This window comes from Motacilla alba, chromosome 12 (assembly GCF_015832195.1).
Source record: "Motacilla alba alba isolate MOTALB_02 chromosome 12, Motacilla_alba_V1.0_pri, whole genome shotgun sequence".
Taxonomy (NCBI): Eukaryota; Metazoa; Chordata; class Aves; order Passeriformes; family Motacillidae; genus Motacilla; species Motacilla alba.
In genome coordinates, this window is record NC_052027.1 from 16,868,202 (window position 1) to 16,895,313 (window position 27,112).

The 27,112-nt window shown below is 60.5% G+C and overlaps 2 protein-coding genes across 2 annotated transcripts in view; one reads left to right on the forward strand and one right to left on the reverse strand.

The window, feature by feature from the left end:
- Positions 1-3,507, forward strand: part of RAD54L2 (RAD54 like 2) — a 68,899-nt gene extending 65,392 nt beyond the window's left edge. The window contains exon 23 of the mRNA XM_038148847.1: positions 776-3,507. Within this exon, the coding sequence (XP_038004775.1) occupies positions 776-843 (68 nt within the window). The 3' untranslated portion in view covers positions 844-3,507. The remainder of the gene's footprint in view (positions 1-775) is intronic.
- LOC119705928 (semaphorin-3D-like) lies at positions 3,433-26,126 on the reverse strand. Its single transcript, XM_038148848.1, has 18 exons — positions 25,941-26,126; positions 14,211-14,414; positions 9,744-9,904; positions 8,993-9,055; positions 8,658-8,777; positions 8,245-8,347; positions 8,016-8,144; positions 7,581-7,726; positions 7,239-7,353; positions 7,062-7,131; positions 6,569-6,713; positions 6,270-6,492; positions 6,060-6,148; positions 5,560-5,601; positions 5,134-5,291; positions 4,865-4,929; positions 4,563-4,693; positions 3,433-4,478 (listed from the first exon to the last, which is right to left on the reverse strand). Exons 2-18 carry the CDS (start codon positions 14,332-14,334, stop codon positions 4,065-4,067), a joined length of 2,298 nt encoding a protein of 765 aa, XP_038004776.1. The 5' UTR covers positions 14,335-14,414; positions 25,941-26,126; the 3' UTR covers positions 3,433-4,064.
- Between the last annotated feature and the right edge of the window lie 986 nt (positions 26,127-27,112).

Genomic DNA, 27,112 nt, shown 5'->3' on the forward strand with positions numbered 1-27,112 from the left:
GCTGCTCTGGGTGCTGAGCAGCTGGAGGGAAGATGGAATCCTCTTGTCATGGGGCAGGTGGAGGAGCACATGTGGAAGCCTCCTGTGCTCATTCCCTGTGAGAAGAAGGAGAGCTGTGAGGTGTGTGGAGTTGGGAAAACAGAGCTCTTGCTGGGGAAGTGCCTTTCCCCATGCAGGGAGCGACCTCCCCGCTCAGCCCCAGGAGTGCAGAGCCTGGTCCTGGCCCTGCCAGCCAGCACCCCAGCTGCTTCTCGGGGCCAGGGCTCCTAGGGAGAGGCTGGGATACCCAGGTGCAGCTGGACTTGGAGAGTATGTGTTTGTGACCGCACTGGGACGGACACTTGAAATCCAGGAGCCTCCGTGTCACATCTGGGTATCACCATGCGGGAGCTGTGCTCGCCTGCCCTGGAGCTGCTGGTAGCCTGTAGGGGGACCCTGGGCCATGGAGGCTGCAGTCACTGGTGCTTGCTGGGACCAACTAGGTGTAGGAAAGGGCAGGATGTCCTGACATCCTCCACCAAAGGGGTGCTGGAAGATGGGGACCTCCCTTCCTTAGAGAGAGGGTTGTGTGTGCACGCGTGTGTTACGGAAACACAATAAAAAATGTTATGGGGCTTTCCTAGTGTCTTTCTCTGTTTAATGGACATTGTCTGTCAAACATAACCACACCATTCATAGAAGCCTTAGATCAACAGTTTAGCTATGCAAATTATTTTAATTATTTTTTTAAAAAAACAAACATTAAAATAGTGCTTTCTTCTTTAACATATCCTAGGAGTTGAAAACCGAGGGGTTCTGAGCAAACTGCTGGACAACTTGTCTTTGGATGCACCATGGAAATAAAAATCAAACCCCCCCACAAAAGTAACAAAGCAAATTAACTGATGGTGTTCATGCAAGTTTCTCCAAAGACTTGACAGTGCTGCATCTGTGAGTCATGCCCTCCTGTGCTCTGTGTGTCCACCTCATGCACTACCCTGTGACACTGATTGTATGACCAGCTTGCCCAGATGTCCGTTGCACCCCTGTGAGGCTGTCAGTTTTCCTGTGGATTTGGGGAATGGACCTAGGCAAGGGCTTTCCTTGTCGAGAGTAGCGAGTGTTGAGACCTGCGGGCGCGTGTGGGAGGTGGGAACATGAGCAGACCCCCCAGAGCCCTGCGGCCGCCCCAGCCCTTCCTGTGGGGTCAGGGTCGTGGGGCTCATCCCTCCCATGTCATCTCTGAATGGGGCCTGTGCTGGGACAAGGTGTGAAGATGTGGCCGGGGGCAGTCAGCACCGTGGTCTGGATCTGGTACTGGTGACTGCACACCTCTCTGCTCCTTGCCTCTCCAGAGGAGTACCCAGGGCTTCCAGAGCAGACCCTGGCACATCCCTGTGCTGCTGCCTGATGTTCTCCAGAGGTCCCCCAGCAGAGCCTGAGCCCTGTGGCTGTAGGAGCTGAGGATGACTGCCATTCTGCTGCCACAGGGTGCAGCATGTGCTCTGGGCTGGCTGTTAACCCAGCACCAGGGCACGGTGTGAGGGCTGTTCCTGTGTGGCCGTGGCTTGCACACGCCTTGGCACCCTCCTGTGGTGTGGCTGCCCCGTGCATGACCTGCTGCTGGCAAACATCCGCAGCCCAGGCAGCTGCAGTGCAGGGGCCCTGCTCCGCAAGTGCCCAAGTGCAGCCCCAGCCCCAGCCCTGCCCCAGCCCTGGGCCCCCTCAGGGAGGGGATGGGCCCTGGCAGAGCCTTGCCTGAGATGGTCACAGAGATGCCCTTACCACAGGGCTGCCATGGGAGCTGGCAGTGGCTGGGGCTGCTCCAAGGCACCTGCTCTCCCACGGTGCCATGGGAAGGATTTCCTCTGCCCCACAGAAGCCACAGGGGGGTGTGGGTTATCTCCAGCGGGAGGAGCTCTCCGAACTCTAGAACTCCTCTCCCGTGGGGCCTGCTCTTCTCCCTCATCTGCTCTCCCCAGAGGTTTCTCCTCTCCAGCATGTGACTCCACTGCAGAGGGTTCTCTCTTGGTTTTCCTCAGCTTGGAACAGGGGCTTTCTCTGCACGGGTTAAATTCTTCTTTTGCTGCTGAATTTCTGTCTCCAAATGACCTGATAGGAAGCAGCTGCTGGTTCTCAGAGGGGCTGCGGGTGACACTGAGGACAGCAGCGCAGGACTCTCTGCAGAGGGTTTTGGACAGTAAAGAAGATTTCTGAGCACAGCCCAAGGCCAGGGCAGATCTGTGGGGTCCTTGGGAATGGTCAGCTGGCCTCTACACTGGCACCCAGCCCTTGGCCCCTGCCTTTGGTGGGAGGTTGCTCTCCTGGGGACAGTTGCGTGAAGGCCAGGTACTGCTGTGGGACAGTGCCATGGGCACGGGGTGGCTGCTGCTGCTCTGTGCCCTGGGTTTGGGGGGCTTGTTGCCCCCACTGCTGATGTGTCTCTTGGGGCTTCCTGGGGGGCTGCAGGGTGGGCACAACACAGGCTAGCCTGGCCCGTGTTGGGCAGGGTCTGCTGCACATTGTCCTGGAGTGTCTGGGAGGGTGGGGAGGTTGGGTGCAGCTCCTTGGAGAAAGCAAATGTTCTGGCAAGCAAAGGGTGGGATTTCCATGGGGTCTTCACTAGAAATAATGTGTATTTTGACTTAATGATGTCAGTGAATCATAGAATGGTTTGGGCTGGATGGGACCTTAAAGATTGTCTTGTTCCAGCCCCCCTGCCATGGGCAGGGACACCTTCCACTAGACCAGGTTGCTCCAAGCCCTGTCCAGCCTGGCCTTGGACACTTCCAGGGATGGCTTTGTGCCACAGCCTCTCTGGGCGACAAATTCAAGAGGCTGAAGGTGTGAGGATTGCTGCTGGTTTGGGGATGGCTTCCAGGCCAACAAGGACAAGCGCAGCAAATACCTTCACAGCTGGTATTTCTCGTCACCCTGGAATAAATTTTGTTGATCCAGTCTTGGAAGGACCACGGGTGGGGGAGGGCTGGGGTGGGGGGCAGAGGTCGAACAGGGACCATAGTCCAGCTAGATTACAGTGAGGGATGGCTCCTTACACCTTGGAGCATGCGCTCCCTGTGAAGGGACAATGGGGCAAGTGAGGGAGAGCAACCTCTGCCACCTCCCGGACCACCACCACTGCCTCGGCTGCTTCGTGGTGCCCAGCTTGGAGCAGGAGTCTGGCACATCCATGGGAGCCTGAAGGAATCCATCACTGAATCTCATTTGGGGTTTTCTGTTGGTTTGGGTTTATTTTTCTTTTTTTTTTTTTTTTTCTTTTCTTTTCTTTACTACCGCCTTAGTTTGTGGCCTGTCTTGTTGTGGTTGGAAAGAGTATTGCTAGCCGGGCGGGTCGGTCGATTGGCCCCACGCATGATCATGTGCTTCCCTCTTCTCTCTGTCCAATGGGATGTGCTCGCCTGATCTCCCAGAACAGAGACTTTGAACAATTTGTTGTTTATATGATGTATTTATTTTTACTTGTGTTTCATGTCATTTTTTAAAAAAATAATAAATTGTAAGTTGGTATAACTGCCTGTTGCTTCTCCTTTTTTTTTTTTTCCCAGTAAAATAAATGTCAAAATGAAAAAAGGAAAGTGGTGTCATTTGAAGTCAGTTGGAGCTGGGCTGGGCGTGAGCATCTCTGCACACCTGGAGCCCAGCCTCAGCCAGCGTGTCCTGCTGCTTCCAGCAGCACCTGGGCTCCATCCACACCTCGGCAGCCACCCAGGTGAACATCCTGCCGCCTCCAGAGCAGAGGGAGGCATCACACGGCTGGCCCTTGCCCCGCCCTGTCCTCTGTGCTTCTTATTGCTGCTGCTGATCGTCAGTCAAAGCCAGGGGAAAGCAAGGAAAATAAATATTCTGCAGGTGAATAGCTCTGAGCCTCGGAGAGACGGCGCGGGCTGCGTGCCCTGGCCCCGGTGCCCGTGGGGCGCGGAGGGGCTGGCGGGGGTTGAGGTAGTAACAGCGAGGCGGTTCTGCACGGCAAGGCGAGAGGTGTCCCGGAGCTGGTGCCGACGTGCGAGGAGGGCCCTGGAGAGACCGGGGAGGGAGCTGCGGGCAGCCCTGGCTCCCTCTGCCCCTCACAGGCGCTGCGGGTGCCTCCGCACCCGGCCGTTCTTGCCGTCCGGGGACTGGTGCTGCCACTTGTGCCAGGCTCGCTGCCGCTGCCGTTCCTGCAGCCGCAGGGCATTGCAGTAGGCGTCCAGGCTGGTGCCCGGGGCCGCCAGGGCCCGCGGGAAGCCCTTGGAGCCCGGGTGCAGGTCAGTCCGGGGCCGGGGGCTCTGGTGGGTCCCTCCCGGCTCAGCCCCCTTGCTCCGTTTGTACGGTGGCAGCTCGGTGGCCTCATGCCTGATGACGCGGAGGCTGTAGCGGGTGAGCAGCCGGGAGAAGGAGCGCTCCACCGCCTGGCACTCGTAGGTGCCCACGTCCTCCCTCGACAGCTGGCGGATCAGCAGCCCTTGCTCCAGCACCAAGAAATGTCCGTTGTTCCTGACCTGGGGCAAAGACAGAGCTCGTGGGTCAGTCCTTGGGGATAAAAGCCGGCCCTGCTCCCGGTCCCTGCCGCCCTGTCCCCGTACCTCGCTCGGGGCTGTCTCCTCGCCGCGCCGCAGCAGCCAGCGGATCGTGACCTGCGGGGAGCGCGCCAGGCACTCGAGGAAGGTCGAGTTCTTCTCCACCCCAAAAACCACCTTCTCCACCGCGGCCGTCCCTGTGCAGGGGAGGGGGTGAGTGCCCTGAGTGGGGGCTGGGTGACCGGAGGGAGGGAGGGCAGCACGGAGCAGCCAGCCCGCGGTGGGGACACTGGTTTCCCAGCGCAGTCCCTCCGGGGCATGGCGCTCCCTGGGCACAGCTGGCTGCCCCCGCCGGAGCCGGCGCTCACCCTCTGCCGTGTCCTGGCACTGGCTGAGCGGGTCAGCTTTCAGCACGTCCTGGCAGCGGGCACGCCTGTGGGAGAGCAGAGAGGGCTGTGGGATCCCTCCGCGGCAGTGCCTCAAGAAGGGGGACCAGGAAAGGGTGGGTGGCAGGCAGGCAGAGTGGCAGCAGGGGTCTGGCTGATGGGTAAAGCTCTAGGGCTGCCGCCGGCCCTTCCCTGCTCCGAACAGCATCACCTTGCAGGGGGATGCAGGGCTGGCCCGGGCACACACTCACCTCTTCTCGGTGAGCAGGTGTGGGGCGCAGGTCTTGCTGTCCCAGGTGCAGTAGGGATCCCTGGCCAGGCAGCAGTCGGTGCAGGTTTTGCCGTAGAGCTCGCAGCGGTACAGGGAGAGCTGGAGCAGCCCCTGGGTGCTGCTCACAAACAGCTCCTGCTGCTCGGGAAGCGGGACAGGGGCAGTCAGACCCGCGGCTGGAGAGCGGGGCTGGCAGGGAACAGAGCCCTGCCCCGTGCTGGGGAGGAGACACTGGGGGACCGTAGGAGCGCGAGACAGAGCCTGCCGTTCCCTTAATGCCCTGGCAGGATCCCGCTCCCTAAATGTGCGCCCCCTGGGGCCAAGGGGCCCGGCAGAGTGGCTGGCATCAGCTGGCCTCTGTCCCTGTCCCCGGACTGCCTATGGGAGAAGCAGAAGGGACACTCACCCGCTTTGGTGATAACTTCATGTCCAGGATGGGAGAAGGTACCTGGAGGGGGAACAAGAGGGTGCTGCAGCCACGTCAGTCCGTCCTGGGTGCCCCAGCATACCGAGTAGGATTGTGTCCCCAGGGGTTACAGGATGCCAGGTCCCTGGTCACCGGCTCCGTGCAAGGATCCTGGACCCTGGGCTGGCCCCCTGCTCTGCCCAGCAGCCCGGCTTTCAAACCTGAGCTCAGCCCTCGCATTTCAGTGTGGGCTCCAAAGTGCAACCCACATGCCCCCTCAGGGACTGGATGGGGAGCTGGAAGATGACTTGGCTCCAGTCCCACTGGCACCCGTCGGTGTTTTTCTGGGTGGGAGCCACTGCGGGTGGGAGCCCCCAGCAGTGAGGTGAGAACCTCCCTGAGAGCGGCCAGGGCCTGCAGGGAGGTGCCGCGGCCACGGGAGGCTGTGTGGTCCGACCCTCCCACTCCAGCCCCCGTGGTGCCACGCCGGCTGCCTGTACCTTAGTGACGCTGATCTCCTCCAGGCTGATCACCTCGGGGCCACGGCTCGCCCCGCCGGCCAGGGCCACCTTCAGGACTTTGCCGTCATCTGTGAAGGCAGCGGGCGGAGGAGCCGTCAGGCTTGGGAGCCTCCCCGGGCTGGCGGGACCGGCGTGCCACACGAGCAGCCCCGAGGTGGCAGCGCTCCCAGAGCCGGGCCGAGCTCCCACCTGTGCCGAGGAAGAGCACGTCGTAGTCCCGGCTCTCCGCGTCCAGCCGGTGCACCAGCAGCCGCCGCAGCCGGTACGGCACGTTGACCCGGACCAGCACGGGCTGCCGGCCCTGCGGGTACACGGGCTCCCACATCAGCTGGTGGCTGCGCATGAAGCTGATCAGCTCGTCGGGGAAGTCCTTGGTGGACTGCAGGAGGGGGTCGTACGTCTCGCTGGGGCACTGTGTGACACGGGGGCTGCGTTAGGGCCGGGCCAGTCCGCCCCACTCCCCCTCCAGCCGCTCCCCATTCCCTCACCGTGCCGGGGCGGGGGTAGGGGACACGGCCCTTGTATTCCACCCAGCGGTAGTCGAATCCCTCCTTGTGCGCGAAGGGGCCGCTGAAGGCAGCTCTCACGGCAGCCATGGAGTAGACGCAGACGGCAGAGCCGCTGAAGACACCGCTGTCGGGAAGCGCGGGGCTCTCAGTGTCCCGGCTGCTCCACGGGGACCCGGTGTATGCACACCCACCCCCCCGAGCCCACGCTGTCCCCTGTCAGCCCTGGAGTCACGCACGGCACCCCGCGGGTGACGGGAATGGCTTTGGCACAGCCGTGCAGCCTGGGGATCCCTGACTGTGCCGGTGCCAAAGCCGTGGTTTAGCGATGTGCTGGTGAGCCAGCCGCAGGGAGAGGGAAATGCTGGCGGCCCTTCCTCAGCCAGCGGGGTGGTGGTGCTGCCCTTCTCCCCACAGAGCTCCCTGGGGACAGCACTGGTGGGGGCTGGACTGTCCCACACAGGGTGCTGCTCACCTGGAGACCGTGAAGAGCCCAAAGACAAGGGGGTTCTGAGGGTCCCGGGTGCGCAGGAGGAAAACATCCTCTGCAAAGAGAGGGGTGGAGGTGAGGCACAGGATGCAGGTGGGCATCGCGGGGGCGTGCCGGAGGGAGCAGCCGTGCTGGAGCTGCGTTACAGGGCTGGGCACTCACCCAGTTGGTCGAAGTGGGTCTCAGTGCCCTGAGGCCCGGGGATGGAGCACACCAGGCGGGCCTTGAGGAACGTGCTCCAGCGGTTGATGAGGCTGCGCTTCCCTCCAACATCGTTCTGCCAAGCACCAAGAGCCAGGATCAGTCCAGTCTCTCTGAGTCTCCTCCACTGCTGTGCCCTCCTCATTCCCTTAGAGGAACACCCCCAGCCCTGAGCTTTCTGCCTGAGGTAGGTGTGCAGTGACACCCTCACATTCCTCTACTTGGGATTCTCCTTGACCCAGAACAGGTAAAAGCCCACCTGGTGGGACAACTGGCCACAGGGTGTTGGCCTTGGCAACTGACCTTGCAGACCCTGGCCACCCTGGCGTGGATGTGGCGCTGCTCCCACTGCCCAGCGTCCATGGCCGTCTCACGGAAGAAGATGTAGACTTTATCATCGTGGGGGTTGTAGGTATCAGGGATGGTGTAGGCACCAATGAATGTGGGCTCTGAGGGGGAAAGGAGCAACACAATGTGGCCCTGTGCCCTGATGCCACCCTGTGGTAGTGCCCTGAAAGCCCTTGGGAGCAGTGTGAGGCGCTGAGGGGACACAGAGCACCATTCCCAGGGCTCAGGCTGTGGAACAGGCGCGGGAGCGTGGCTCCCCCAGGGGCTTCATCAGTGCTTCCCCCAGCAAGGAGAGAGGGCCCAGGTCAGAGCTCTGGCCCCAGTGCTGGCCCCAGCCTCTCCCCAGCTGGAAGGAGAGGCCCCCATTCCTCACAGGTCCCCTGCTCCTACCGTGCAGCCAGTGGTCCTGGTTCTGCTCCGTGCGGATGTAGCTCTGCTCGGCCCCGTGGACCCAGGTCCGGAAGAAGGCGGCACTGCTGCCCATGAAGTCACTGGAGGTGCCAGAGTACAGCTCCCCACCTGCGGGGTCGGGGGGTGTGGGTGGGAAGCAGCACCTCCCGGCACAGATTATTGCCAGCACTCCCCTGCCAGCACCCCTCTGCTCCTCACTCCCTCTTACCGATGAGGAGTCCCGTGAAGGGCTCGTGGGGGCTGTACGGGCATCGTCCTCGCCCCGATTCCAAGGAGTGGGTCACCAGCTGCATGCGGGGAGCCCTGGCACCCTGCCAGAGCCAAGGGGGAGGTGTCAGCCCAGGGGAAGTACGAGCTGGAACTTGGGGGAAAGAGTGGGAAGGAGGCTGGTGTGTCTGTGATGAGTGGGCTCCTCGAGGGAATGCCGGAACCTGGTCCCATCCCCACTGGGACACCCGGACACTCCCCAGCCAGAGCTGCTCTGTCCATGTGAATGCCAGGGCCTGCACCAGGCTGGCCACCCTCCCGGGGCTCTGGGGTTCCCTCTCCCGCTGCTCCCAGGGCGAGGGTCCCTTGGCACCTCCTGCCATAGGGATTTGTCTGTCCAGGATAACCCCTCACCTTCCCCCGGGCTCCCAGCTGGATGAAGGCACACACGGGCTGGTAGGAGCCGGTGCCACAGGCGAACACGTGGCTCTGGTTGAAGGGCTGGAGGAGGCGGATGAAGTTGGCACACTCTGTCTGCACAGGGGAGATGTTTGTCAGGGCTGAGCCTGCTGGGGGTGCAGAGCCTGGCCAGAGCCTGTCCTGGCAGCTGTTCAGCTGGGCTGGGCTCCGGCTGGCTCCACAGCGCCATTCCAGGCAGACCCCCAGGCTCCCTTTCGGGGTGCTGGGGTTGTTTAATATCAGTGCTGAGCTGCCAAAGGCGACGGGTGGGGGCTGCCAGCCCTACTTACCTCCAAGTTCTTCCCTGCCAGCTGGCAGTGCTCGACCTGCTCCCTGGGGGCTGGCCAGAAAATCTGAAACACAGAGACCCCACGGATGCAGCCCCTGCTTCGCTCAGCCTCCCGCGGCAGCAGAGGGAACAGGCTCGGCCAGCAGGCGCTGCCAGCCCCAGGTGCACGGCGAGGACATGGCCTTGCTGTGGCACAGGTCTGACACCCCCTCAGTCCCAGGGCCCGTGGGCAGCCTGCCAAATCAACTCGGAGTGAACCTGGCGTGGGGACAGAGCCTGGGCGTGCCGCGGCCCACCCAGGCTGTGGGCAGGCTCTCCTGGATCCCAGCCTGTGGGAACACCGGGCTGCAGTGCCTTAATGGGATTTTCTTTTGTTGGGCTCCGGCCCTACAGCTGGCCAGCAGGATGTCTTGGGATGACATTAGTGGGCTCGCTGCTGGAGCTCTTGAGGCAGCAGCAGGGACTGGCTGCGACAGCAGGGCTCTGGGCACTGCCTGCGGTCCACCCAGGTCACATCTCCTGGCCGAGCCACCCTGTCCCTCTGGCGCCAGCCCTTCCCAGCAGGGCGCAGCTCCACCAGGGATGGGCTGACCCCACTGATTGAGACATCCTGGTGTAAATGTGTCCCTGGTGAGGTTAGAACAGCCCAGTTCAGAGCACATCCACCTCCACGCCCTGGCGCTGGGACAAGGAGTGTTTCCCAGGGAGGAAGAGGCCAGCCTGGCCAGGGCCACCATCCTCCCAGCACTGACCTTCTCAGGCTCTCTGCTGGGATGGTCCAGGTGGAGAAGGAAGATATGGTTTTTTGCTCCCACCATCAGCCAGGCCCTGTCTTCATCCACCAAGAGGGCTTGGAAATCCATCCCATCCCCTGAGGCCAGCAGCAGGCGAGAGCTGTTGGATTTCAGCAGGTCTGAGGAGCACAAACAAGGTGGGAGAAAGAGAAACCCATCCATGAATGACACAACCTCCAGCCAGAGGCCCCATGCCTCCCTCTCTGGGACAGCTCTGGTCATCTATCCTTGCTCCGAGGGTACACAACATTCCTGCCACTGCCTTGGCAAAACTGGGCTGACCTTGCCCTGGCTGGGCTGGTGTGCAGGCACAGGGCAGGACAGGGCAGGACAGGGGTTCAGCCCCAGTAGCTCGGAGTGCTCAGCTTCCAGCCTGCCTTCCAGAGGAATTCCTGGAGCCCCAAAGCCACCCTGGAACCGTGGGCAGAGGATGGAGCAGAGAGGTGACTCGCTTGCTGTGACTCCTGTCATGTTTTCCTCGGGCTTCAGATCAAGAAAATTTACATTAAAAAGGTTTTTTGCTGTTTGCTGGGGCAAAGCATCCCTCCAAGGAAAGGCTGTATGGAAACAGAGCCAATACAACCTGCTCTGAACACCCTCTGCACCCACCCCTGAGTCTGTGAAGTGGCCGCTGGACTCTCCCCCATGCACAGGGTCAGGCAGATGGATGGATGCACTGGGACTGACCCTTGTAGGGAAATCCCCATCTGTGCCTCCAGTGCCACCCCAGCCCAGCACCCCACCCTTCCCACTCTGTGTCCTGAGGCGCAGCCTAAACCCAGCATTAGACTGGCTCAGGGGAAGATCCAGGGGTGCCATGACCCGATGCACTGCTCTGGGAGCAGAGACAGGGCTCGGGAAGGGCTCGGCTGCTCCGGCTGCAGCTCCTCCCGTGCAGCAGCCGGGGGGCTCGCCTGGCCCTTCTGGCGCAGTTGTGGCCATGTGGGTGTGTGAGGAGGACAATAAGCTGTTGTGTCTTGGTTAAAACTCCGGAAACAACATCCCTGGGGCCAGTGAAGTGCAGTGCCAGGTTTGGGGGCTGTCTGCGGGGTGAGCCCCCCCAGCGCAGCCGGAGCGGCGGCACCGACACGGGACCACAGCAGCTGCTCCCAGGGATCGAGATGGAGCAAACCAGCCCTGAGGCAGTCCTTGGAGCTTCCAGGAGTCATAACACATCCCTTCCCTCTCCAGAAGCGACAGGACGTGGCTGGGGGTGGAGGGCTGGCTCCTGTGCCAAGGCTGCTCCTGGCTTTGGTGTAGCGCAGGGTAAAAGTGGTGCCATGGGATGGGGGAGATGGAGATGGGCTGCACTGGATGGGGGCTGAGTGGAGCTGGAATGTGGCTGGAAACTCAGGGAAACCTGTAAGATCCGGGCTGAAAGTCTGCCCAAAGTCGCACGGAGCGCAGCAGTGTCAGGACAGAGCTCAGGAGGGGCTCGGGAAGCGGGGCTGGCCGGGTGGATGTGGAGCGGGCGGACGTGCGGCCCCGGGTGCAGGTGGGGTGGACGTGGGCACAGGCACGGCTCCATCCAAAGGGAACCGGCTGACCCGGGAGGTTGTCTCACTTCCTTCCACTCCTTTTCCAGGGCAGAGGGGAAGCGAGGCCAGAGCCTGCGGGCTGGAGACGCCACGGACGTCCGCCGGTCCCTGCTGGGCCGGGCGGCGCGGGGTCCCTGCCCGCATCCAGCGGCCAGGCTGGCTCCCAGCGGCGCTTCCCTCTCCCCTGCCCCGGGCAGCTCCCGTTACGGCGGGGACACAAATCCTCCCCTGCCGGCAGCAGCTCCAAGCCACATCAGGGAGCTGCTGGCTCTCCTCCTGCTGCCGCAGAAACCGCACAGCCCCGCTGCACCCCCTGCCTTCCCTGAGTGCCCAAGGGCTCTCTGGGTGCCAGAGATGCGGGGCAGAAGGCTTCCAAGCCGTTTCTCACCAGCTGAATGGGATTGACGGCTGAATTCCTGTCCCTTCCTGCGGGCCATTGTCCCTGCTGGATCTCCAACTGGGGGGGTGCATCGTTCACCCTCCTGTGTCTGCCAATGCTCCCGGGACCTGCCTGATCCGGGGGAAATGTCAGGCAGGGCTCTGGGAGGAGGATTGGGATGGGAGGGCAAAGGCTCATCCAGTACATGAGTGCAATTAAGAGGAATGGCTCAGGCCGGGCGATGGAAGAGCCCTCTCTGCTGCCTCTGTAGTACGTGGGAGAACCCTGGAAGGACTCACTGCCCTGCACTTGCACCCTCTGGCGGGTTAATGACCAGGAGGATCTGAGCCTGACCAGGCTCTGGACTGCTCAGTCTGCTCCCTCACCCAGGGAATATCAAGTGCTGGGATCCAGCCCCAGGAAGCTGCTGCACAAACCCCAGCCTCTTCTCACCCTCGGGTCATTAGATCCAAACCCGACGCTGGAGACAGAGGATCGGGGGGCTCTGCAGGAGCCGTGCCACGGCCAAATCTATGGGTGAGCCCAGAGGAACATCCTCTCCTTTGTGTTCACTATCTCCCAAGGCCACGGTGTTTGTCTCTATTGCCGGGACCACTATGGATGGCCTTGTCCCATCCATCATCTCCGCCTGCCCCTCAGCCGCAGCGTGCCCCGTGCAGGGTGACCCCGAGCTTCCTGGGGTCACAGCCCGGCTGTGCCGGGGCTGCCCTCTGCCCTTCCCCCTCAGCAGGCACAGCAGCCCACGGAGAAGATCCCTGAAGCCCAGGGCAGGCTTGGTGCTGAATCGGGCTCTGGCCCCTCGCTGCTGCTGGCTGATAGGGGGTGCAGGGCAGCCCTTGCAGGGAGAAGCAGAGCCCCTGAGCTCCCCGTGCTCCGGAGCGCTTGCTGCGTGGTGCGGCCTCTGAGTCCCGCCTGGCAGCAGATCAGAGGCTGGCAGAGGAGCCGTGTGCCAGTTCCTGGGATATTCCCGCAGGAGGAGCTGGCAGGGCTGCTGTGCTTTCGCTGCTGCACGGCCGGGGCGAGGCGAGGCTGAGCTCAGGCAGCGCCGGGGCTGACCCAGGCTGACCCAGCGGAGCCCAGGCTGGCCCCGTGTGCTATTCCAAACCTGCTCCTCGGCTCCTCGGCAGGGTGGGAGCCGCGGCTGTTGTTCCTGGCCCCGTGCCCTGTGCCCCATCCTTCCTGTGCTCTCCCGGCCCTCGCTGCTGTCATTTCCTTCTCCGACCCCGCTTACGTCTGCTCCCCCCGCCCCAGCGAGGGCTCTCCCGCCACCCCCATGCTGGGATCGGAGGGCGAGGCTGATCCCGTGGATGGACTCTCAAAGGCCTCCTTTTATTTATTTTTTTTTTTTCCTAGGGGTTTTTAAACCTAAACTTCTCAAGGCATTGTGTCCTTGAACCTGCCCCGCGCTGTCCGTGAGTCACATCCCTTCGCCATTGTTCCCGTGGTGCCTGAGCCCTCCTGATGCTGGGAGCTTCCTCTTCTGCCTCTGCCCAAGGCGTGAGGCTTCTGGCATGCCTGGCCCGGGACACTCTGGGGCTTTGAAGTCAGCAGTCCCCTTTCTGTCCAGCTGCCCCAGCAGCCCCGTCTGCCTCCCCTGGCTCCAAGGAAAGGCAGAGCTGAGCTGTTTCTGAGCTGGGCTATCAGCAGGGCCATCTCCTCACACAGATATCCTGCGTCCCTGGGAGGTCCAGCCCTCTCCAGCCACAAAAGGGGAGCATCTTTCACTGTGCTGGTTGTCCCTGCCTGGAGAGCAGCTTCTCAGGGTGATGGAGCGGGCCAAGAGCATGGCCCTGGAGCCTGGAGTGCCGTGCCCATGGGAAAGCTGCTCCACCCTCTCTCAGGTGTGGAGGGGGCTGGGCCAGCCCTCCCCATGGTCACATCCAGGGCAGCGCTGGGGATGTGCTGAGCTGCCATCTCCAAAGAAACTTGCTGTTTTTCACATAGGAGAAGCTGAAAGCAGCTCAATTGGCCACATCCATGCTGCAGGTTCATGGCAGAGTGAGAAGCTGCCAAGCTGGCAGGGTTCTGCTCGAGCTGCTCAGGCCATTCCCCTCTAGGTACTCCCTTTCCACACTTCTCTGGGCTGTGTTCTGTGCTACCTGTCAGTCTGCCCTTGCTGCATCTTCAGGTCACCAAAGCAGTCCCCCCTCTGCATCAGGCTTGAGAGGAGCAAACTGTGCCTGCCCTGAAGAACTCATCATCCAAACACAGAGACAGATGCAGGGAGGAAGGGAGAAGTGCAGCAGGGAGATGATCTGCACAGGAGTCAGTCTCTACGGGCAGAAGAGCAGGGTCAAAAGTGGAAGGGCTGAGCTGGGGTGGGACTGTGGTGGTGGGAGGCAGAGGAAGATGCTGGTGAGACTGTCCCAGTGTCCCTGTGAGCTGAAGGCAGGGGACATTCCCCAGGGGTACCCAGTTCAGCCCCAGTCCAGCACACACCTCTCCCAGCCCTCCCAGGCGAGGTGCAGACCCCGAGGAACCCCTTACCTTTGTAGGTGAGGCGAAGGCGTGGGGCGTGCTGCTTCCATGCGCTGCTGCTGCCCAGCTGCTGCAGGAGGAGGCAGAGCAGGAATGTGGCCAGGCACAGCCCGTGGCCAGGGGCAGCCCACATGCTGGGACAGGGCGGTGGGCAGGCTCTGCTCGCCCTCACAGCACCATGGTCCAGCGCCGAGATGCCACCTCCAACGCTGGCTGCAAGCAGAGAAGGGGGAAGGCTGCAGCTGTGGGCACTGGGCCAGCGTGGGCACTGGGAAGGCAGCTGCGGCTGGAACCCTCTTACCTTCCACCCTCTGGGACCTCCAGCACATTCCATGCCCAGGGAGTTCAAGGGCAGCTATTCCAGCCTGCCCAGGGGAGGTGTGGGGGTGATGCCAGCGTGCCCACATCATGTGGAACCGGGGGGAAGTGGGATTTGGGCATCCTGGAGGTGACTGAGGGCAGTAGTACCCTCCAACCCTGCAATGGGCTCTCAGAGCTTGGGCATCCTCTGCTCAGCATCTGCTCAGGCTGCAGTGCTTGGCAGAGCCTGGTGAAGGATCCCCAGTTCTGATCTTCCCCATCTGTTCTGAGCTTGGGGTTGAATCTCATCCCTTTCACTGAAAGGGGAACCCATGTTTTGGAGCACCATGCATAACTGCCATTTCTGTGATCTCCCCAATACCATCTGTGGCTCTGTGTGTGCATGACACATCTCTGGCTAGGATCTCTGCAAATTCCTTGTCACCACAGAGCTCTCTGAGGCCACCAGTATCCGCTGGCTCCAGGGTGCCGTGGGTTGGAGGGGCTCTTTAACACATCCCCCTTTGGAGGGGTACAGGGGTTCACAGCCTCTCACAGCAGCTCCCACAGCCCCTGCCAGGAGCTGGCCTGCCAGCTTGAACCACTTAATCCAGGCTACTTAGATGCTTTTTCTCCACTTAATAAAAAGCCTGGTCCCTCCATGGCAGCTCTGACTAACTCCCCCTCTTGCTGCATATTAACTTCTTCCAGTCCCATGACTGAAAGATTTAAAATGAGCTTTTTGGCTCATCCCTGGCCAGAGGCTCTTGGCACAAGGAGCAGGGGATTCCTGCCATCCCAGCAATGGGATGTGGGAGGGATGGTGGAGCCAAGTCTTTCCAACTTCCTTGCCCAAGAAGGAATGCTCAGTTCTGCCTAGGGAGGTTTTGGGCTGGTGGTGTTGGGCTTTCTCTCCCTCCTGGCAGCAAACTGTGGTTGGGCTGGATGCAGCTCCTTTCTTGCCCCTTCCCTGCCTTCACTGCTGCCTGCATCACACTCTGGTCAGCACAACCTGCTGCTGCTCCAGGCCCTTCCCCTGTACCAGGAGACCTGGCACCACACTGGGACATGGGTGTGACCTCGGAGTGGTGGCTGTGCTGTCTCTCTTTACTTTGGGGCAGCTCTCTCCACCCAGCCAGCCCTTCCCGGGCACTTTTCCACATCAACCATTGCCCAGGGAGGGGACAAAAACCACCCCGTAAGCATGATGGGTTTAGCCAGGTTCAAACAGCTCCTGGATTGTGCAGAGGAGGGGTTCTCTGTCAGGAACCCATCAGGCACATGGGGGTTCACAGGCAGTGCTGGCCCTGCTGCCACAAACGCCTCCCCAGCAGGCAGCAGTGACGAGCTGCATCCCAGCCCTTCCTCTGCATGTGCTCTCCAGAGCCACCCTGTGCACTCACAGCCATGCCCTGAGCGAGCACTGCTGTCCCAGGGGTCATCACAAGGACAGGGCTGGCATCTGACAGAGATTTTTTTTTTTCCTTTGCCAAAGTGTGTTGTGTTGCTGCAGGACCTGGGAAAATGCTGTCCTCTAATTGAAGGGTTCTATAAATGGAGCTGGGTCTGTGCTAGGCTTGACTTTGGGCTAAGGCAGACTCGGAGGAATCTTTCATGAGCCGGGGGATGCCAGGGCAGGCTGGGATTCTGTGGATGGCAGGCAGGGCGCTGCTCCTGCCTCAGGACACGTTCACACACGGGGAACTTTAGGACCAGGCATGCGCTCCCCTGTACAGCTCAGTTATACCAGAGCTCCATCTCCTGCCCTGGGAATGCCCAAAGCAGAGCTGATGGCAGCAGGAGCCACAGCCATGCCCAGGAGGATCCCAGAGCCCTGGCAGAGCTGGGCACAGGCAGAGGAAAGCAAGGGGTTTGAAGCAGATAAGGAAATTAAAAAACTGCCAGAGGATAACCTCCAGTAAGAAACACTTCCCACGGGTGTCATCCTTTCATGGGTATTTGGTGCTCCCTCCCATCGTGCCCAGGCAGTGGTGAGGCACATCCACCTCCTGACACCCAGCTAAAATCCTAGCACAGCCCCTGAGCCCCCTGTGCCCACAGCCCCTGGCACAAGGACACCCCTGGCTGTGCCAGTCAGCGGGGAACACTGGGAAACGGATCAGCTGGAGGGGAAGAGCTCGCGGAGTTTACACAGGGAGGGGGAGCTCGGGTGCCTGGTGGATGGAAACAAGCTGGGAATGATGAATCCAGGGTTAAATTAAACACTCCCGACAGCTTTAAATAATCAACTGTCCAGAGCTGCAACTCTTTCCATCTCAGTTTGCAGAGGGAAGTGCTGATGAGGGTGGGCTGCTGAGACAAGGGGAGACAGGGGGTTGACATTTCATACTCCAGGCACCACAGGACCTGCAAGGGAGGACTTGGGGGATGGCAGCCTTGTCTGGGGGCTGGCAGTCACCAGGAGTGCCAGGCATAAGTGGCACAGGTGGTGACACTGCAGTGCTGGGCTGAGACTGATTCCTGGTCCCAGAGGCTTCCCTGTGCCCTCCCTCCCCTTCTCCTGCAGATCCGCAGAAGTGACAGAATCACAGAATGGTTTGGGTTGGAAGGGACCTTAAAGATCATCTTGTTCCAGATGATCACAGGCAGGGATGCCACCCGCTGGGTCAGGCTGCTCGGAGCCCATCCAGCCTGGCTGTGAGCACTTCCAGGAATGGGGCATCCACCACTTCTCTGGCCAGCCCGTGCCAGGGCCTCACCACCTTCACAGTACAGAATTTTTCTTGACATCTAATCTAAATCTCTCCTCTTTTAGTTGGAAACCATTTCCCCCTTGACCTAGCACTATCTGGCTGTGTAGAAAGTCACTCCCTCATTTTTATAAGCTCCCTTTAATTACTGTAAGGCTGCATTGAGTTCTGCACAGAACAGAAGTCCAGCAGGTCTGAGGTTCTGGGCTGTCACACAAAATCTCCTGGAAAGCCTTGCCAGAGAGTGAGCAGCCCAGAGAAAAGACAAACCCCTTCTGTCTGAGACGGGTGCAGGAGGGAATCATTTATCCGCGAAAGCAGCAATTTCCTCCTGACAGCCCCTTTGTGTTGCAACGCCGTGAATAGTTTGGAGCAGCCCGAATTTCAGAGGGGGAAGGGTCCTGGCAGTGGGTTTATCAGGCTGTGGATTATCTCTGAGGGGGAAGAGCACGCTGAGCTGAGCTCCGCGGCGATGCCAGCGCTGCTGCCGGGGGTGAGCCCATGTGCTCGCTGGTTTCACAGCCCCGATTGTGTCCCGGCTAATCCCCACGCGTGCTGCCAGCCTGCTGCCTTCTCCGCTTACACGGCAGGGCTGCCAGGGCCGGGAGGCGAAATGCTGCTCCCCAACAGCTGGGGGACCTCGAGGGAGAGGAACGGGGGGAGGAGAGGCACTGCAGCCCTTGTCAGCATCCATCCATAGGGATCATCCCCACGAGGGGACGGAAGCGCTGGGCTAGAGCTCGCCGTGAGAGGGGGGAGCCTCAGGCAGCCAAGACCCTCCCATGGGGCTGGTGCTTCCCAAGGATTCCAAGCACCCAAGCCCTGTCTCCCAGACCTGAGCCCCGCGCTCCTGAGACCGTCCTGCCTCTCCCAGCGTCAGCCCTGGTGTGGGTGGTTCCCTCTCTGCCACTTTCGGAGCTGGGACGAAGGAGTCACACCCTGGCAAGGAAACTGAGGGCAAAGCCAGGGCGGGAGGTGCAGAGGACTCAGCCCGGGTGCCCGGGTGCACATCCGCGGCCAGCTGGGTGCCCGCCGTGCCCGGTGCCGCGGCACTGCGGAGCCGCGAGCGAGCGCAGCCGGAGCTGCTGGCCCCGTGCCTGGCGAGCACCCCTGCCCGCAGCTGTCCCCCTTCCCAAACCACCGCCTGCCCCCTCCCTGCCCGCGCAGGAACCGAGCCCCCCCGCTCCGCCCAGGGCTGTGGCTGTCCCTCTGCATCCCGTGCGGGATGATGGATACCCCGGCAGCTGCAGGGAGAGGCAGCTGTCGACTTTCTCCAGTGGAAGGACAAAGACACATGGGTGAGCCCTCTCTGCCTTGCCCCTGAGTTGCCAGGCTGGGGCAGAGCCAATCCCTGAGGGAGCCTGTGGTCTGAGTGATTTGTGGGAGGAGGACGTGACGGTCCTGCTCCGCGGCATCAAAGCTGGGACCACAAACCAAATGCCAGAGCCTGGGTGGCATCGGGACGGCACGGTGTGCCCTGGGAAGGTCCCAGTGAAACCTTCAGCAACGAGGTCACACGTGCCCGCACAGATCTGCAGAGATGAAGGGAGGAGATTTTTGGAGGGGTTGGATAAGGGATTGCTGGGCAGCAGCAGAAGGCTGAGGCTGCTCCAGGTTCAGCCCCGTCTCTGCCATCCCACAGCCAGGGGCCAGCAGGATCCCGTCCAGCCGGGACATCCCCCTCACTGCTGCCTCCCGAGATTGAAGTCCCCTGGCTGCAGCTAGCCCCAGACCACCCTTCCTTGCTAGACAACCCTGCCGGGGTGTGCCAAGCTCCACGGGTGGGGACAAAGGTGCCCAGCTGCTGCTGGCACCCTGCAGACCCCCGGGGTGTCACCCCTGCCCGCCAGGGGGGCTCCCCGCCCATGGGCGCTGGGTGACAATGGCAGTGGGGCAGGGGCAGCCTGGGTCTGGGTATTATCAGAGGGACCTGGGTGCCTGTGGTGACACCCAGAGCAAAAACACAGCACGGCGCCTGTCTCCCTGAAGTTACAGTAGCTGCAGGCACGCTCCAGTTGGGACCACATCCTCTGAAAGCAAATGGGGAATTGCCAAGCCTGAGGCTGGCCAGGGTATTAATAACTGTTTATGGAGGGATAAAGAGCTGGCTTCCCTTAACATCCTGCTAATCCCTTTCTTGAGAGGCTGCTGGCTCAGTCCCCACCTTTCCCTTGCTGCTGAGAGGTGAAGGCTGACCTGGCCTGGCTCTTGGGCACCTGGCTGGGAAGGTGGCCCAGCAGAGGGCTAGTCTCAGGGCACAGTGACAGGCACAGTCAAGGGCTGGATCAGCCCCTGCTTTCAGCCCCTGCAGGACTTTTAGATGTTCCTGAATGTGCTGCTTGAATGAGATGTTCCTCCTCCTAGTTTACCCCAAGGGCACCCGGCCCCAGGGCGGCAGCAAGTCCAGTGTACAGAGAAAGCTGAACGGAGTCACAGAATTTACTGCACCTTGCAGGTCTGCTCTCACCTAAAATGCTGCCAGAGCACAAGCAGCTGCCAGCACAGAGCAGTGCCACAGTCCTCTTGTCCACCCCAGGGCTCCTGGAGTGGGCAAACCACACTGGGACACCAGTGGGAAGTAGCAAATTCAGAGAGGATTGGGTTGCTCCATGGACAGAGCAGAGGAGGGACAAGTGTGGGTTAACTTGGTGTATTAAACTCTGGGCTGACTCAGCACACTAAATTCCCAATTTGCCTTCTGGTACAATTGAGAAGCTTAAATTTCTTTCACAGAATAACAGAATTATAGGGGTTGGAAGGGACCTCTGGAGATCATCCTGTCCACCCTCCCTGTCAAGGCAGGCTCACCTGGACCAAGCTACACAGGAATGAGTCCAGGTAGCTTGGAATGTCTCCAGAGAGGGAAACTCCAAAACACCCCTCGGGAGCTGTTCCAGTTCTCTGCTACCCTCAGTGTAAAGTTATTCCTCATGTTGAGGTGAAATTTTTGTGTTTTTCTTCATGGCCATTACTGCTCATCCTGTTGCTGAGCACCGCTGAAGAGAGTCTGGCACCATCCTCTGGGCACCCACCTTTGAGATATTTATATGCATTAATGAGATTCCCTCTCAGACTTCCCTTCCCTGGACTGAACAGGCCCAACTCCTGCAGTCTCTCCTCAGAAGAGGCACGTCATTGGAGGGGGCCTGCCATGCTTTAATGCTGTGTAAAGTACCCAAGTGAGGCAGAGAAGAGGCTGTGTGCTGCCTGCAGAGCTGCCAGGCCAGGTCCTCAAAGCCTCGGGGGTCTCCAGAGGCAGCACTGAATTCCTCAGAGCCATTTGTACCCCAGTGCTGAAAAACCACCCTTGTCACCTGTCTGCCACATGGCCTGACACTCAGCACAGCCCCGGGGAGGCTCGGGAGCCCTGCCCCACTCGGGAGTTGTTCTCTGGGCTTCAGATTTTCCAGGCTCAGCCTGGGTGAATCCCACATGTGCTCAAACCTGGCAGGGGCTCCAAGGCCAGGGAGCAGCATGGGCTCCAGCGAGGGGCAGGTTTGCCCGCGCTCCTTGCCGTGGACTGGCTGTGAGCCTGTGCTGGGAGGAGGGCTGGGTGACACCTGGGGTTTCAACACAGAGCTCAGCAGCCCTGGAGCACCAGCTGGAGCCCAGTGTCACGGGCTGCTGCTCCTTTGGTGGCCTCTGGAAAAGAGGGGTGGGTTTGGCTGGGTCCTGGTCGGACCCCTGCAAAGGATTCTAGCAGAGATCCAAGGGCTAGAAGGGACAGCTCCATCCCCAGGGGTGTCTCCAGGGAGACCTAGCCTTGGGGAAAGAATTCCTGTTGCCTGGGCAGGCTGCAGCCTGTCCCAGCACTCCCAAGCCAGCACTGATTGCTCCCTGAAGATGCCAAGGCTTTCTGCAGCAAGCCCACAGGATCTGCAACACTGACTTTCTTTGTTCTCGTTGTGACTGTTGCTTCCCACCTCCAAACCTATCGGACAGGGATGCTCAGCACCACTCGGAGTGCTTTCATCTTGGCCACATCTCCCCATTCCCGGCAGGAGCTGGCCATGAAACACCTGCTCTGCTGCCCGGTGACCCGGCTCATGAGCCACTTCGCCACTGCCAGCCAGCGGCACGGCAGCTAGTCGCAGTCCCGGGGCCACCCTGTCCCAGCTGGGGCCACCCGCCTCCCCCGACACTAGAAAGCTCGGCAGTGTTTTGTTTCCATCAGCGGGAGCCCTGCTCCCGGCGCTCCGGCCGCTGCGCTAATTGGAACAGGCTGGGCAGGCGTGGGGGCTCCGCCGGAGAAAGTATTTTAATGAGGACGGAGGGTGCCTGACCTGTTATCTGCTTCTTCGCGGAGCCTCTTGGCCGGGCTCCTCGGGAATTTCGGCCTGAATTGCTGGGCAAGGTCTCTGGCTCCCAGGCCGCGGAGCCCCGCGGAGCAGCGCGCTCCGGCCGCCTCCCCTCCGGGCAGCCCCGGGAGCCGGCCCGGGCTCTGCTGCCATCCCTGCCAGCCCTGCCATCCCTGCCATCCCTGCCAGCCCTGCCATCCCTGTCATCCCTGCCAGCCCTGCCCTCCCTGCCAGCCCTGCCATCCCTGCCATCCCTGCCATCCCTGCCAGCCCTGCCATCCCCGCCGGGCTGCCCCGGGAGCCGGGCCGGGCTCTGCTGCCATCCCTGCCATCCCTGCCCTCCCTGCCAGCCCTGCCATCCCCGCCGGGCTGCCCCGGGAGCCGGGCCGGGCTCTGCTGCCATCCCTGCCATCCCCCCCAGCACCGCGGCAGCGGCCTGGGGAGCTGCCTGCACCAGGGCTGCAGCTCTGTGCCGGGTATTTCCCGGGATCCGGGGCCAGCAGAGGCCCGGGATGGACGCCGGGCCGTTCACCCCAGGCAGCCGCTCGGTCTCTTCCCGGTTGGGGCCGGGTCGGTCCGGGCGGAGCTGGAGGGGCAGCGCTGGGAGAGGTGAAGCCGGCGGGGGCTGGGACAGGTCGGGAGCTGGGCTGATGTCACAGCGCTGCTGTGGGAGAACCGGGGCAGCCGCAGCAGGATGCTCCAAAGCACACGGCTCCCCTGCTTTTGTCGTTTCCCGGCCCCGCAAACACGGGGAAGCCAGCCCAGAGCGTGGACACCATGGGTACCCCTCCCTACACGGCTCCTATGCCACGGTCTCCAGAGGGTCAGAAGAAGAAGCACCATGTGCCATGTCCTCCTGCCCAGCCCCTACCTCGCCTGAAGGCCTCTCTGCCCCCATGAACTCACTGCACCATGATGGTTCCACCGTGGCTGTCATTACTCTGGTGTGGGGCTGCGGCACACTTGGACTGAGTGACCTGCTCGTGGCCAAATGGGAAGCACAGCAGGGCAGGGATTGACCCCAAGTGTCTCATCTTCCCCCGAAGAGCAGCTCATCCTGCCAGAGCACAGCGCTGCTCAGCCCTGAGCCTGACTTTGGCACACGGTGGCAGAGCTGTCACCGTGTCACCGCCGGCCTGTGTGGGAGCACACACCGTGGGAAGGCCAGTTCCCCCCTCAGAGGACGAGCAAGCGACCGATTGAAACTGAAAGCCCTTGTTTCCCTTTTCACACTACAAAGAGCTCAGGCCAAGCTAGCTGACATCAGTGGTCTCCTCCTAGAGAAGGGGGAAATAAACCTGGACCCGATGGTGGGAGAAGCAGGGGAGCTCCTGCACACAATAAATGGCAGCTCGCCAGCACACGAGAGCAGAACAATAACCCCACACAGCTGAGTGCTTTGAACGGTGTCCTTCCAGGGAAACCAGACCCTGGGCAGGCTCCCAATCCAACGGGGGCTGATGCTGGCAACAGCTGTGCTCCATGTCATGCCATGCTGACAGTGGAGAGGGGTCGTGCTGGTCTGGAGCTCGTGTGGCAGGCCTGCAGGTACAGTGGAGCCAGGGAGATCACGGGGTCCATGGAGCATGGAGGTGACAGAGCCCAAATATCCTACAGCAACTACACTGGGGAGTAATAAAGGCTTATCTCTGCCAGGAGTATCGAGTGCTCCCTTCTGGGTACCACAGAACCTCTGCCATCCACGGCATCGACCTGCACAGAGGTGCTGGGGGTTTATGGCTGGGATTTGGGATAATCTAGTCTTTAGGGAGAGAGAATGACTAGGTGCCCTGTACTGTGAGTCCAGCCCTGTCACTTACACAGGTCCTTTCACCATCCTGTGCTTCAGTTTCCGCAGGTAAAATGTTCTGGAGAGGGTACAGCCAGCTCCTGTGAGCAGGGCAGGAGCAGGAAGGCATCAGGTGGCTTGCAAGGACCAGAGAGGACCAAAGATGGAGACCCAGTCCAGGGCAGGTAACACTGTTTTCATCCTCTTTCCCTGTTCCCACTCCCCTCTTTGCTCCCTGCTCTGAGCAGTGGGGAGCCCGATCCCTTGATCTGACCTCCTGCAAATGGGGGGCTTCTCAAAAAGGGCAGGTGAGGCTGGATGTGTCCCCCTATTCCTCATCCAAAGGCCATTCCTGGCTGTCCCCCAGGCCAGGAGGTGACTCAGCTGTGATCTCTGTGGGTTTGTAACCCTGTGAGTGAGTGCCTGTAAGGATCTAATTGCCCTGTGCTCTCTGAGCCACCTCTCGCTGTAATCCCAGACGGAGTGGGGAGAGACCAAACTTGGAGGAAGAGGCAGCTCCAAGAGTCTGCGAGCCAAAATTTACAATAAATCTTCATGCTTGCTGTAAACAGCCCCTGAGAGGGTGTCACAGGAGCAGGGCAGAGAGCCAGGCAGCAGGACCCCCATCTGGAACCTCTGCCAGCCCTGCTGGCTCGGGCTGGGCTTGGCAAAGGGCAAGAGCTGCCAAGGACCCCAGACTTGGCTCCCCCTCCGTGTCCTGGAGCCGTGTGCTGCTGGATGCTGCTGCTGGCAGCGCCACAGCCTGGGCATCACCTTGTCCAGCCAGATGAGACGGCTCAGACTGTGGCAGCTGCTCTCCAGCCTCCGTGCACAGGCATGACGGAATTTGGGAGAACATCTCACATCCTTGGGGGTTTCCTGTTTAATTCTCAACCTAAGGAACTGCAGCAAATGATCCCTGTCTTACACGCTTGTGGAATTCAGTGAGATTAGATTAGGGGTGAATTCTTCCCATATTTCTTATAGGGCTGATATCTCTGCCCTGGCTTTCGGGTTGACTTCCCCATCCCCGGCTCATTAATCACCGGGGTGTTTGTGTCTCTGTCCTTTTCAATAGCGTTAACTCAGCAGGAGCGATCTGTCTGTTCCAGCAGCCCATCGTGTCAAGCCAGTGACCCGTCAGGGCTGCCTGACCCTTCCCTTTGAAGGCTGAGCGAGGAGGGGCCGGCAGAAAGCTGGGACACGCTCCACTTGGCCAAGAGAAAGCTCCCCACGGCTCGCGCCCGGGGCGCGTGGCCGGCATGTGTGCGGGACGGCCGCAGTTCTGGGAGCAGATCTCCTGCAGCACTTCCCCCCTTCCCTTGAGCACTTGGCTGCAGGAAAAATGCTGCTTTCCAGTTTAGCAGTATTTTCCTGACAGTGCTCAGCAGCTGGATCAAAGCAGTGGTTCTTTAAAGGCAATAAACTCCTTAACTGAGGGCAGGCTCACTGGAGCTGATTCCCAGTGGGCAGTGCAGCCCATGGCCCGGCTGCCTTCTGGGGCACGCACTCAGGAGCTGGGATTCATGGCAAGGGTGGTCTTATTTCAAGGATAGAAAGAAAGAAAGAAATTACCCTCTTTGTCTTAATTTAAGTTCTTTAAGCGTTTCATTATTTGTTTCTGGACGTAAACAACCGTTCAGCCTTCTCCTTCCTCCCTCACCCTGAGTATCAGCCCCTCACACCAACACCCACCCATCACTCTCAGGACACTCGGGCGTGCAAGGCTCCCGACTCCCGGCCATCCATCCCCAAGATCTGTGATGCTTCCAAGCAGAGGGATCATTAGTTAAGGGACCCCTTTGGAAAGCACTCAGCGTTTCTCAGGCTCTGTTTCTTTTCTGCCTGCTGTATCATTTGACCCAAGTTTCTGAGAGCTGAGGCGTTGCAGAGGGGATTGAAGAAACACAATTTCCCTGTCCCAACAGATTTTATAAAGCCCAAGCAGAGGACAATTCCCTCGCTGATCAGGGAGGCTGTATTTTTCTTCTCCTTAGATCAAGAATGACACAACCATTTTGGAGGCAAATGATTGATTTTTATCTGGCGAGGAAGGAGAAATCTGACAAAGTTATCTCTGAGCAGTGGCAAAGCCCCAGCATGGGCTAGTGACAATTAGCCCTGTGCAGGTTTTTGGGGTGTTAAACCTCAGCAGCAAAGCAGAGCACTGAAGCCGAGAAACCCTAGAAAAATGAGCTCTGGAAACAGCTTCAGGGTAGTAAAAAAAGCACAAAACCTCCTGGGACCCAAGTTACAGCATTAAAAGATACAACACAAACATAGATCAGGGGATCAGAACAAGGTAACCTTTAGGGTCCCTTCCAACTCAAACCATTCCATGATTCCATAAAGATTATTAGAACTTTTCATGCTAGAACTTTGCCCGTGCTAGGGCAAGCAGAGCGGCAGGGCAAGCTCTGCTCTCCCCGCAGGGGCTGGGATAAGCCCAGTCACTCGCGAGTTACCCTGCCCGAAGCTGTAAAACGCGACAAGCTGTAAAACAGCGCGAGCAGCCCGGCTCGGGAGCGATGAAGCCCAGCTCCTGCCCCGCGGGCAGTGCCGCCCCCGGCGGCTCCCGGGGCGAGCGGGGGCAGCCCGGCCTGCCGGCTCCCGGACCGTCGAGCCCCCCCTCGCTACTCACCGGCCAGCGGGCTCCCAGCGGCGATGCCCGCCCTGCCGCCGCTCCAGCGGCTCCAGCGCCTTCTCCCAGCGAAGGCAGAGCACCTGGAGGCTGCGGGCGGCAGGAGGAGCCGGAGGTGGGGAGGACAGCCGGGGGCAGCCCCTCATTCGCAGCCAGCCCGCTGCGGGGATCGCGGCCGCTCCGTCCCCTCATGCGCACAGCGCCGTTGCCATCTAGCGGCGCGGGAGCTGCCGGCCTTCCGCGGAGCCACGGGGAGACAAACGCTCGTCTTTTCCCGGGAAGTTCCATCCCTGCAGCTCGGGGCCCAGCTCGTGCAGGCGGATAGCAAAGCACCGGCTGCAGGGCTCCTGTTGTGGATTGGGAAGGCAAAGAGCGGCGCGGTGGGTGGGAGAGGCTGGTGGGCACGGGCATCAGGGCCAGAAAGGAAAGCTCTGGTCCATGGGCAACTCCAGAGAGAAATGTGATGGAAAGGCAAATCTGGGAGGATTTGGGCTCCAATGCACAAGCACGGTGCAGCAGGAGCAGACGCAGATATCCAGGGACCTGATGTATTAGCTTTGGGTTCAGTTTTGGGCCCCTCACCACAAGAAGGACATTGAGGTGCTGGAGAGTGTCCAGAGCAGGGTGATGGAGCTGGGGGCTCAGTCTGATGTGAAGGGGTTGGGGGAACTGGGGGGTTCAGCCTGGAGAAAAGGGGGTCCAAGGAGTCCTTATTGCTCTCTACACCTCCCTGACAGCAGGGTGGAGCTGGGGGGTGGGTGATGGTGTTCAGGCTCTTCCCCCAGACAACAAATGTGTTGTGGTTTAATCAGGACAAGAGGACAGGACAAGAGGAAATGGCCTCAGGTTTTGCCAGAGAAGGTTTAGACAGGATATTAGGAAAAATTTCTTCACTGAAAGGATTGTCAAGGATTGGAACAGGCTCTTCAGGAAAGTGGTGGAGTCAGCATCCCTGGAGGGATTTAAAAGTCATGTAGAAGTGGCACCTGGGGACATGGTTTAATGATGGGCTTGGCAGTGCTAACAGCTGGGCTCAGTGATCTTAGAGGTCTTTTCCAATCTGAATGATTCTGTGATTTACAAGGTGTTTTTAGCTCCAGACAGGCTCTAGGCTGATCCTGCAGCCTGAACGCCGGTCAGTGGCTGGGGAGCATGAGGTGCATTCCTGGAGC